This window comes from Arvicola amphibius, chromosome 17 (assembly GCF_903992535.2).
Source record: "Arvicola amphibius chromosome 17, mArvAmp1.2, whole genome shotgun sequence".
Taxonomy (NCBI): Eukaryota; Metazoa; Chordata; class Mammalia; order Rodentia; family Cricetidae; genus Arvicola; species Arvicola amphibius.
Window position 1 is genome coordinate 9408027 of NC_052063.2, and position 12262 is coordinate 9420288.

At 45.7% G+C, this 12262-nt stretch overlaps 1 protein-coding gene across 1 annotated transcript in view; it reads left to right on the forward strand.

The window, feature by feature from the left end:
• Ccdc38 (coiled-coil domain containing 38) overlaps positions 1-12262 on the forward strand; it is a 46429-nt gene that overhangs the window by 6208 nt on the left and 27959 nt on the right. Inside the window, exons 3-7 of the mRNA XM_038315136.1 lie at positions 47-100; positions 2237-2337; positions 3790-3955; positions 6138-6202; positions 12087-12250. Coding sequence (XP_038171064.1) covers positions 61-100; positions 2237-2337; positions 3790-3955; positions 6138-6202; positions 12087-12250 — 536 coding nt within the window. The 5' untranslated portion in view covers positions 47-60. The remainder of the gene's footprint in view (positions 1-46; positions 101-2236; positions 2338-3789; positions 3956-6137; positions 6203-12086; positions 12251-12262) is intronic.

Here is a 12262-nt window from a genome sequence, read left to right on the forward strand (position 1 = left end):
GTGTCTGAAGGGTTTTTAAACGGTATGTTTTGTTTCCTTTGGACAGGACCAGGAGACAAAATGACATCCCAGTTTTTTCAGACATCGATGAGTACTAAAGGTAAGAATCAAGCAATCAATGTGTTCTCGCTATATGCCTGGTACTGTTGGGCTCTGTGCTGGCTAGAGGGTAAGGGAGAAAGCTACACACCAGCATAAGAAAAAAAAAGGACTTGTACGTCCAGCTGAGAAGTTTTGGTCAGGGCTAGTGTTACTTGTATTATAAAATCCCTTACTTGTTATGTGTATTTTTTTATCTGTTACCCCTCCCTCACGCTTACCAATTCAACTCAGTGTAAGGGCAGAGTCTTTATTTTGTTAACTAGTGTGTGTTGCATGGTGCATAGCAGAGACCCTTTAGGGGTATTTGTTGAATGAATAAGTGAGTGAATGAATGAATTAGAACCAGGTAAGCAGAAAGGGAACAAACAAAGAAGGGAACAATTCTGCATGTCACAGACAGACTCGTAGTCCCCAAATATGCACACATTACATTCCTTGGAACCTGTGAATATGTTACTATATTTGATAAAAAATTAAACTTTTAAAATGTGGTTAAGTTAAGGAGCTTGACTTGGGAAGAATATTCTGGATTATCTGATGGGTCTGCAATAACCCAAAAGTCTGCACAGGAGACTTTCCCAATGCTGCTGTGGGAAAGGGAGATGTTCTTAGAGGGGCTATCCTGTGCTTTCATAACAAATACAAGCCATGTTGAAATTTTAGTGGTTGCCAATCCCAGAGGTTTACTTCTCGGTCGCTTTCCCTTTGGGTCCCTGCCGAAAGAACAGTCGCCACCTGGAATATCTGCCACAGGAGGCAGGTGTGTCTTAGACCTAGAAGGCAATGTGACAGTGGAACCCGCGGGTGGATGAAGTTCTGATAAGAACTATGGCTCTAACCTCTTTGGGATCTAGAGCTTAATAAGAACCTTACCTTTTTCTTCACGGCCACCTCATTTTCTTTGAAAAGGAAGAGATCTTTGAAAAAGATCTTGTAGGGTCGTTCCTTTCTGATGGCATCATCTTTTATTTTATCTGAAAGGAGAGAAAGAGAGGGCAAGCCAGAGCATATAGGCAGACGACATAAACAGATCCTACCTAGAGCCTGCCGAGACACCCACCTCCCTTGTAGCTCGTCGTTAGGGGACTTAATTAGCCCCCCCCCCTCTAGAATTCCCAGCCAAAGCCTTTTGTTGTCCTGAGGCAGCCTCCACAGGACACTAACGGTCAAGCCCAGCAAGACTGTTGGTTAGCCATGATGTGGCTCTTCAGAGCAGCCCGGAGGGAAACACAGCTGAGCCTGGAGTAACCTGGGTGCAGCGAATGCCTCAGATGCCCAAGTGACAAGCTGTAGATCCAAGGTTCACGGTGCTCTATAGCCTGCAGTAGGATTGGACAGGAGGCTACGGGTGGATTCTAGTAGACGCTGTGCGTAAGGTGTTTTTCAGGGTGCAGTTTTAATCTCGCCCCCAAAGATCAGTCTACCCAGAACCTGAAAATAGGAACATGTTTTCAAAAAGAAAAGGAAAATAAACAAAAGAAAATATCATGGATTTATGGTCCATCTCAAACGCCATTTATGGTAGTACAAGCATTTAATCCCTGCACTTGGGTGGGAGAGGCAGGCTAATCTGAGATTAGCCTGGTCTATATGGTGAGTTCTACCATAGCCAGGGGTTACACAGATAGACTGTCTCAAAAATCAAAATGGCCTCCCCCCAAAAAATGCAACTAGTAGTCTTATAGGAGACCAGAGAGGAAGAGAGTGTGGCTGGCCTAAACCTAACTTGCCAATTACTTTCCTCTGAGCATTCAAATTAGTATCAGCAGGCCCATTGGATATCTGGGATCCACCCTTGTTCTGTGGTAGGGGACACAGGATGGGCTCAAGCAAGCTCATGGTCTTAGATCCAGAATACAGCATCAGTGGGAAGGCAAAGTATTGTGATAAAGGGGCTCCTGTAACTATAGAGAGCGCTGCAAGCCCGAGACTCAGAAAAGCTGGTGGTAGAGCCCCGCCCAGTGTGAAGGCCAGAGCAGGATGCATCTGGGCTCCACCTTCTCAGAGACCCCTGCGTCTCATTCCCTATCCCAGCAGGTGGGAGACTTAATGAGCCTACTTAGTTATTAGCCGAGCTAACAAATCCTTCCTTCCCTCCCTCACCTCCTTCTCCCCTCTCTTTCTCTCCTTTCAGATAAAATAAAAGATGATGTGATCAGAAAGGAACGACCCTACAAGATCTTTTTCAAAGATCTCTTCCTTTTCAAAGAAAATGAGGTGGCCGCGAAGAAAAAGGTAAGGTTCTTATTAAGCTCGAGATCCCAAAGAGGTTAGAGTCATGTGCTTTGAGCCATAGTTCTTATCAGTTAGTGTGGGTTAAGACACAGTCTAAGGGGGCTGGAGAGATGGTTCAGTGGTTAAGAGCATTGCCTGCTCTTCCAAAGGTCCTGAGTTCAATTCCTGGCAACCACATGGTGGCTCACAACCATCTGTAATGAGGTCTGATGCCCTCTTCTGGCCTGCAGACATACACACAGACAGAATATTGTATGCATAATAAAGAAATAAATATTAAAAAAGACACGGTCTTAGGGCTAGGCTGGGTGACACATGTCACTTGAGAGGCAGAGGCAGGTGGATCTCTGTGAGTTTGAGGCCAGCCTGGTCTACAAAGTTGGTTATAGGACAATTAGGACTTTAAAAAAAAAAAAAAAAAGATATTGACGTGCCCGGTATGTGGTCATCCCGACTGTTCTGGGAAGACTGGGCATTCAGAGGACAGGGGTAAGCAGGGACCTTCAGAGATCGCCACCTAGTGGGGGAAGGCAGTTACACCGGTACCCGCTAGCATGACAGGCAAGGTCCACTCTGCTTCACAGGTCTGACATACACTTTTCATATTATTACATTTCTGAAACTGGGACTAGCTTGCACAGATGGCATGTCGTGCATCATCGGCCAGACACAAAATAAAAGTGCGTCTCACCACGGGTGACACCTTAGAACTGACCGACAGGTCACAGCGTCAGAGACTTGTCAAGGGCGGTCTGCCCCGTTGAGAAAAGAGAGGACGGGAGGGGGAGAGACAGAGAAGTCACTATGGTGACAGGAGCTGAGTCCTTAGGAATGACCCCAAAGGTGTCCAAGCAGTTATGGATAAACAAGTCTATACGTGCTTCGGGGAGAGAAGAGAAGAGAGAAGGGGTGGAGAGGGGAAGGGGATCAATTTTAGAGTGATTTGCAGTGGAGTTTAATCAGCAGTGAGCCTGAGGTTCATGTCACTGGTTAAAGGACCCTCCTAACCCTACATAAAATGAGTAATATATCTAGAAACACTGCAGTATCTTCATCTGGTCTGGCTTTTCTCCAGGTGTTGGCGAGCCTTTGTTGAGCGTAACATAATATTAAACTGAGAGAACCTGAAGGAAATCCAAGGGGTGGGTTCTCACCACCTCCCGTGGAGCTCTGTCCCCTCTTGTGTTTTCAGTCCCAACAAGCTAACCTCTTGGGATTTCCCTGGAAAGACGTTCTCCTGTCTCTGAGGTAGTTTATTAAAGACCCCACCTTTCAAACACGGTCTTCCTTGTCTCCATCTAACAAGGAAAGAGATGCTGTGCACATCGCTTCCAGGGCAGCTCCCAGGCTGCCTAAGGCCAAACGTCTTGGCTGTTTGCCTACGATCCCGATCATAACAATGTAGTGCTTTGGCGTATCAAAGCTCCTTCTGCACTTTTGCGCCTTGGGCAGGAAAGACTCATGAGCCGTAACATGAAAATCCACCAGAAGACGACGTTTTCATCTCGCATGAAGAGCCGCTCGCACCTCAGCCAGCTGACGTTCTACGCGGAAGGAGGCGGCGGCTCCTACGAAGACCTGGGGCTAGACCCCACTCTTATTCTCAGACTGACAGAAGGTAAGTCCACGCTACTCTTGGCTTTAAAATGCATGCGTCATCGGTTGGGGAGATTTACTGGTGGTGAAAGACAGCAAGCTATTTCGAGATAAGACCGCCAGAGGGCGCACCACAGACGCTCTGTTTGTTTGATGGGGAGATACGGATGGAGATAGGGTTCCTCTGTGTGACCCTGGATGGTCTGAAGTTCACTCTGTAAACCAGGCTGGCCTCAGACTCAGAGATCCCCCACTACCTCTGCTGGAATTAAAGGCATGTGCCGCCACTGACCTGCCGACACAGATATTCTTAAAGCCAAAAAGAAAGTGTTATTGCTGGCCTGCAGCTGCTTGGGGGAACTTGCCCAAAGCAGATGAAAATGGCTCAATGAGGTTGAGGCACGCCAATTCTCTAAGCAAATGCAGCGTTCAAGTCCAATCCTGCCTGATTCCATTGGCTACCTCCCAATGGATATTAGTTAATGACTGCAATAATTATTGTTGCTTTTATGACTGATTGCAAAATGAAATGATTGATTTCAAGTGCATTGTCTGAACAATAGCCGTTAATTGTTATTGAGAAACTACTGTGTGTTGTATATCCTGCGGCCCCATTTCTGTTTCCCAATGCTGCTGTGGGAAAGGGAGATGTTCTTAGAGGGGCTATCCTGTGCTTTCATAACAAATACAAGCCATGTTGAAATTTCAGTGGTTGCCAATTGCAGAGGTTTACTTCTCGGTCGCTTTCCCTTTGGGTCCCTGCCGAAGGAACAGTCGCCACCTGGAATATCTCAGGGGCTGCAACTAAAGGCTCGTGAAGCTTCTTCTTGGAAGTCACATAGCTCCATGCCTGTTTCACGGCCAGAACACGGCAACGACCATGAGTTGAGGGTAGAAGAACAGTTTTCACACAGACTAGGAAACTGAGGCACAAAGAGAGAGCAGGCCTACTCTTGTCTCCCAGTTAGAGGTGGGAACCAGGGCACCTTTGGAGAGACGTAGCCTCCCAGGGCAGCACAGACCCGCTGCCTGTTTAGGAAGTATTTTCTGTCTGTGTCGTTAGCGAGAGACTTCATTCTGTACCAGATTCTGCCGGTTTCATACGAGGCTAATGTGGAAATGTAGCCTTTTCTGAAATGAAGAAAACTTGAATGTTCTTGGAATTCCTCTTCAGTTTTCTGAAGGATGAAACTGGCCGTCGATCTTTGTCACCCTGGTTACATGTGGAGCCCGAGGAGCCCAGTATTATGTCCAGACCAGTCAAATATAGAGATCCAGGTCCGTCACCAAACACAAATGGAACTCTGTATCACATGAGTGACCAGTGCAGAAATGGAGCAACAAGAGCCAGAGGTCCGAGAGTCCCAGAACTGAGCAATGTTTTCTAGACGTGCCAGGGTCACCACACCCATGAGCTCACGGTAGCTGCTTTCACGAGACCTCTGCAAGGTCAAACCCATCAACACGCCAGCATGGAGGGGGAGGGGCTCCTCCCTGAGAAACTATGCACAGTTGGTAACTTCTCAGGTGAAGGAGGGATGGGGGATGTTCTGTAAGCCCCTGCTCGATGGACCTGATCCAGCATAGGGCCCACACCCATGAGTATGTGGGCAGCGCAGATTGGACTCAGTGAGTTATTTTTAAAAAGTTCTTTTTTTAAAAAAAAAAAGAAGACACAAAGTTGGGATGGGTGGGGAGGTGGGGGGTGTGGATCCTGGGGGAAGCTAGGGAGGAGGTGAGAAGGTGAACATGATCAAAAACACAAGAGTCGCATATAAAATTCTCGAAGAATTCGTAGAGGTCCCATATTAGAGGAAAACTTTGGAGCAGTCCACCTCATTTCATACAGCAATGGCTTAACCCCATCTCTGTCACTTGTAGCTGTGGGACCCTGGACACGAATGTTGTTGGCATCCCGAGGCTTTAGCACACAAAGAAGATGAGATGATAATAATAAATTATTCATGATCAAGTAGCATGTTTTAAAATCCCTAACCAGCCCTCCGAACTGTTCGAAGATACGAAATAAGGGGTAGCCACTATTGCGGCAGCTTGGGCGTGCCAGGGAAACCCCACTGGAAGGCAACGCTCTTTTGCTTAGTCTGGATGCACAGCATCTAGGATGACTTGGCCAGCTCGTGTTCTGTGCAGTATCGCTGAGAGCTAGCCAACTAAACCTATGTCTGTTTCCATGTTCTCTCCAGGCGCAGACAGAAAGAGGACTGTGCACGAGTTTATTAATGACCAGAGAGACAGATTTCTACTCGAGGTATTAAATGTAACATTTTTCTCCCGTTAACCAGGAGACTTCTGGCATCGTATTGTCAGATACTTAGCCCGGCGCTGTGTTTTTCTGTAACGTGTTCTAAAAATATTATTGGCTGAACAGAGTGGCTTGTTCCTACGCTTATTCTCTTGAACAATATTTATTGAGTATTTATTATGTGCTAGGTCATTACAAAACTCCCTCCCATTGGAGAACTTATATTTAAATAATCTATACTAGTAACCCAGGAAGTGGACTGTATTTCTAGAGGACATTGGGCCCCATTATCTCTTTTTCCCTTCAGTCTGAGAATAGCCCCAATAGCCCTCAAGAAGCCTATTTGACTTAGAATTTTCTGATACTCGTGTTGACTATGATGGGAACCAGAACATTCTGGAATCTCCCAGATCTCTTTATACCCATTCATACCAGAGAGAAATGACTTGTTACATGGAAAGGAAATATTAAAATCAGCTAGAAGAGCCCCCATGTGGCAGGGTTTAGAAGCACGAGCAAAGGTTCTTGGTCAACCAGCCCCTCAGCTCTGTGGAGTTCACCTGTGGTACCAACTGCAGCTGTAACGATAAACACACAGCCTAGCCAACCAGGGAAGATCTTGAAGCATCTTATAAAATAACAGACGGTTTATCCTGTCATCAGTAACCTTGAACTGGAACCCAGGCCACATAACAATAATATTATTTATTAGTCATATATCCATGTTAATTTAGCACGGATAGAGCAGAGACACTGTGCTCACAACAGCGGGAGAGTAATTACAAAAAGGATCAATTGGCTGTTGTTCACACCTCTACTGTCGAGCCCTGATTGTTTAAAGACAGTCTGTTTCTGTTAAGGTCTTGAACGCTAATGAGTAAGGGAAACTATATCTGATCTTTCCTAATTTCATAGCACACATTTTGGGATACAGGGATGCTTTCCTATGAGACCAGCTGCAGTCAACAGAGCTCACATAAGCTACATCCTAAGGCTATGAAGAGAACCCTATGCCTTTGTTTGCCATTATCAGTTCCTGCCTGGGATTTTGGTCCTCAGCATGAAACCTGGAGGGTGGAACTAGTGTCTTGGCTAGGTACCTGGAGATGGCGCTTGGCAGTTTCTCTAGGATTTCAGTGGGTTTTGTCCACGGCTCTGGCATTTTTTTCTAAACCCCCAAGCAGGTTGATAACATATTCCCCAAGTGATAGAATAAAGTCAACTTATCGCTCAAACTAGCTGGAAAAAAAACTGACCTTGCCCAAGCAATGTCTGGATCTGGTCTTATTTTCTAGAAGGTAGGGCCAATGTCACATCTCCTAAAGATGTCTTTAAGGTGAGGGTGGCCATGCCTGCCAGTCTTAGGATGGCCATGCCAGAGAAACCAACACTGTGGAGGTTTGGAGTCATACTGAGAGGGTCTGGGGATTGAAGACAGGTCAGTCCATCAGTCATGTCTGTGGAATGAAGCGTCATTGGAAACTCCAGCCAGTCATGCTCAGTTGATTCCCTGGTTGGCTATAGCCATGTTTACTGTTACAGGTGCAGGAATGGAACTGGAGGCCGGCTCCGTGGGGGAGGGGGTCCCCGAAGCTTTGTATCTGGAGCGCCTCTAAACCAGGGGTTCCCAGTATGTGGGTCACGACCCCTTGGGGTCACATGTGGGATATTTATATTACGATTCGCAATGGTGCAAAACTGCAGTGATGAAGGAATAATGGAATAACTCTGTGGTTGGCGGTCACCCCAGCATGAGGAGCTGCGTTAAAGGGCCTCAGCATTAGGGAGGCTGAGAGCCACCGCTCTAAACCTTACCTCAGGGGGCTCTTCTTCTGTGATATCTCTCAGAAACCTGAGGCTACTTGAGGGGCTCAAATTTGCTGAGGGTGGACCTGGGGATGAGTAACTTAATTTCCAAAAACTGAAACTGAATCGGTCCCATGGCACCTTACCTTGTTTCTTTCACCCCTTTTTCTCTGCCCCTCACCCCTTCCTTTTTTAAAAGTTTTATTTGTGGCAGACTTGGGGTGTGAAAGCCTCATCTAGAATTTAAGTGCTCACGTATTGTGATTTTTAAACTATGATTTTTTTTTTTTTTTTTTTTTTTTTGGTTTTTCGAGACAGGGTTTCCCTGTAGTTTCTAGAGCCTGTCCTGGAACTAGCTCTTGTAGACCAGGCTGGCCTCAAACTCAAAGATCCGCCTGCCTCTGCCTCCCGAGTGCTGGGTTAAACTATGATTTTATGTCAATAATTTGACATGAATGGAATGGATTTCTGCAACATTACAAGCTAATAAAGCTTATCCAAGGAGAACGTAGATTAAATAGCTTCATATCACTATAAAAATTGAACTAGCAGGCAAAAGAAAGAAAAAAAAAATCCACAATCTTGGGCTAAGTGTACCAGACATTTTAAGAGAAAACCATTCTAATTTTACAGACCCCCGTTACATAAAATCGAGTAAGAATGAGAAGCATTCCCAACACTCGGCATGACAAGAACGGGTGCACAGGATGGCCTAGTGGGCAAAGGCACATGGCTCCAAGCCTGGTGACCTGAGCTCAGTATCTGAGACCTGCATGGAGGAAGGAGTGGCTTCTCCCAGTTGTCCTCTGACCCCCATGTGTCCCTGCCCCATGCACTTAAACTAACCAACTAACCAACCAAATATAATAAATGTTAAAAGAGGAAGAAAGGTAGAGGCAAGCACTCCAAGCAATTTTTAACAAATCCAATAATATGCGAAAAGGATAATCTATTAGGGCTAATTGGGGCTTATCCTAAGCATGTAAAAGCAGCTTAACATTTGAAAATGGCTAAGTATAATACGTAGCAACAGATTAGAAATGAAAAGCCATGTAATCATCCCAACCAATGTGGAAAGAGCATTTGCCTATATCCAAAATTTATCCTTTTCAATAACATGACTGTTATCCTTTGGGACTTTCTTACAATGTATTTTGATAATGTCACACACACCCCAACTCATTCCAGATCAACTTTCACCCCCTTACTTGTCCACTTTCATGGTCTTTCCTTTTTTTCTTTAAACCTGTTGCGTCCAATTTGTGTTGCCCAAACAGCTCTTGGATGTGGGGCCTGCCCTGGATGTGGGTGACTGACCAAGAGTCACACCATTAAAGAAGAATCCATCTCCCCATAGCTCCAGTCCTCCACACTGTGGTTTTGCTTTGTTTGCATTTGCAAAGTCTTGTGCATTTTGATGCAATTGCTGGGAGTTCATAGGTGCACTTTGCCGGTTGTGTCTGGAAAACACTGTGTTCTTGACATCATCTACACCACTGGCTCTTACAATGCTTCTGCTCCTCCACAACGATCCCTGAGCCTTGGGGAAATCTATGTCATACAGATGCTCTGTGCAAGGCTGAGAATTCCACAGTCTCTTATTCTCAGCTGGTTGACCAGTTGTGGGTCTCCATGTCTGTCACCATCTAGTATAAGAAGTCACTTCTCTGATGACAGTTGATCTCTGGCCATAGCAATATGCCATTAGGACTTATGCTGGCTGCTTCCATGTGAACTTGACACATGTGCTAGACTCATCAGAAAGGAGGGAGTCTCAGAGAAAAATGCCTCCATAAAATCTGGCTGTAGGTAAGCATGTAGGGCATTTTCTTAATCAGTGATTGACATGTGATTGATGTGGGAGGGCCCAGCCTGTCTTGGGTGGGGCCACCCTTGGGCTGGTAGTCCTGGGTTTTTAAGAAAGCAGGCTGAGCTAGCCATGGGAAGCAAGCCAGTAAGCAGCATCTTCCATGGCTTCTGCATCAGCTCCTGCCTCCTGGATTCTGCCTGGCTCGAGTTCCTGCTCTCACTGCTTTTAGTGATGAATGGTTATATGGAGGCATAACTGAAATAAATCATTTTCTCTCCAAGATGCTTTGGGCCATGATATTTCATCTCCACAGTAGTAACCCTCACTGTCTTAGTTAGGGTTTTTATTGCTGTGGAGAGACACCATGACCACGGCAACTCTTATAAAAGAAATATTTAATTGAGGGGACTTGTTTACAGTTTCAGAGGTTCAGTCAATGATGATCATGAAGGGGAGCATGGCAGTGTGCAGACAGATGTGGTGCTGGGGCTGAGAATCTTATATCCTGACACTGAGTGAAGCTTGAGAAAAAGAATCTCAAAGCCCACCCCCACAGTGACACACTTCTTTCAGTGAGGCCACACCCACTTGAACAAAACCACACCTCCTAATAGTGCCACTCCCTTTGAGATCATGGGGGCCAGTTGTATTCAAACTATCACACTAAGACAAGAAGTTGTTTTAATGCTATATCTACTTAGCAGAATAATAGTTGTAACTTCTCCCCTAGGTCCTATCAGGTTCTTGACCCCAATAGCAGGGCTAGATAAGGATTTTCTACCCAATGAAATAGACCTTAGGTCCAATCAGAAAGCGGTTGGTTACTCAAATAATATCCGTGCCACTATTGCACCAGTAAGCATATCTTGCCAGGCCGGTCATTATTGTAGCTCCTAGCGTTCATAACTGGATGGGAGTGGTGGTTGCTTCTCTTCTCTGCTGGCATGCATAGCTCTTTCCAACATTGTGAAAGTTATCTAGAAGGGGTGAAACTTCCAGGTCTGTACCAGCTGAATTTCTCCACGGCAGTGTCTTCAGTGATACTGTCCATCTCAGTCAGGTTTCTACTGCTGTGATAAAACACCCATGACCAAGAGAGAGGAAAGGGTTCCTCTCATCTTACTCATCCAGGTAACTGTCCATCACTGAGACTGAGGGAAATTAGCTTGGGAACTGGGGCAAGGCAGGAACCTGGAGGCAAGAACGGGAGCAGAAGCTATGGAGGAGTGCTGCTTCCTGGATTGCTCCCAAGACCTGCTCAGCATGCTTTTTCATACCATCCAGGACCATCTACCAGGGGAGACATCCCCGGCAGTCGGCTGGGTTTTCCCACATCAATTATTAATCAAGAAAATGCTTCATAGGCTTGCCCAAAAGCCAATCTTAGGGAAGCATTTTGTTTCAATTGAAATTCCCTCCTCTTTGATAACTCTAGCTTGTTCCAAGTTGACAACAACCTAACTAACACAGGGCCTTAGTTCTGGAGGGTAACTAAGGGCAATGGCAATAGCCCATAATATTTGAGGGGCCAATGGGACCCCCAGTGATCAACAACTCAAAAAGAGTAGCACACACTCTTGGCATTGGGCTTTTATTTTCTAACATGGGGTGTCTAGCGGGGGTATTAACACTTAAGGCCTTTGGAGGAAGTCATATTGAAACCTGCCACTGTAGAACCTTCCTACAATATATACATGCATACAAAGGGGAAGGGGGACAAGTCCACGTGGCATCAGATCTCATATGCTGTACTAAAAAGAAAAAGGTAGGTGTCAAAATTCACACTTGAAAATCTAAAGAGATCTCTCTGGGTTTGGTTGAATAACCCACACTCTCAAGCCAACTTGGAGAAATCCATCATTGCACCCCGAGTTGAAACTTACTTCTCAGGTCAGAGGAGAAGATGGGGGGCCTGGGAACTATAGACAGCCTGGTTTCTTTGTGGCCCAAAAGCAGAATGCATCCTGGGTGACAGATGGACCTACTCTTTGAAAAGCACCTGTGTTTTGGCAGGTAAGGAGCAGCCATTTTAGCAGAACACAAAGTATCTTCATGAAAGCTAGTGAGAAGACTTCACTTCCCTCCTGACTGCCCACAAAGCAATCTTCCAGCATGAGATAAAGACCCAGCTCTTTGCACGTCATTATTACTTCTAAAGCAAGTGGCCATCTTGTGGCAGGACCCACTCCCTAGCCTTTTCAGAGGTTCTGTTGAAACCTGTCAGTAACACGTGACGGACTGTTCTTGACCCGCTCTTGTTTTCGATATTCCTAGTATGCAGTATCAACCAAGAAAAACACAATTCAAAGGTTTGAAAAGCTCATAGCCATGAAGGAAAATCAACTCAGAAAAGCCGAGAAAAAGCTCCAAGCTGACGCCATAGCCTTTGAAGACTTCCTACGTGAAAATGACCAGAGATCTGTAGACGCTCTTAAAATGTTAGTGTCTCC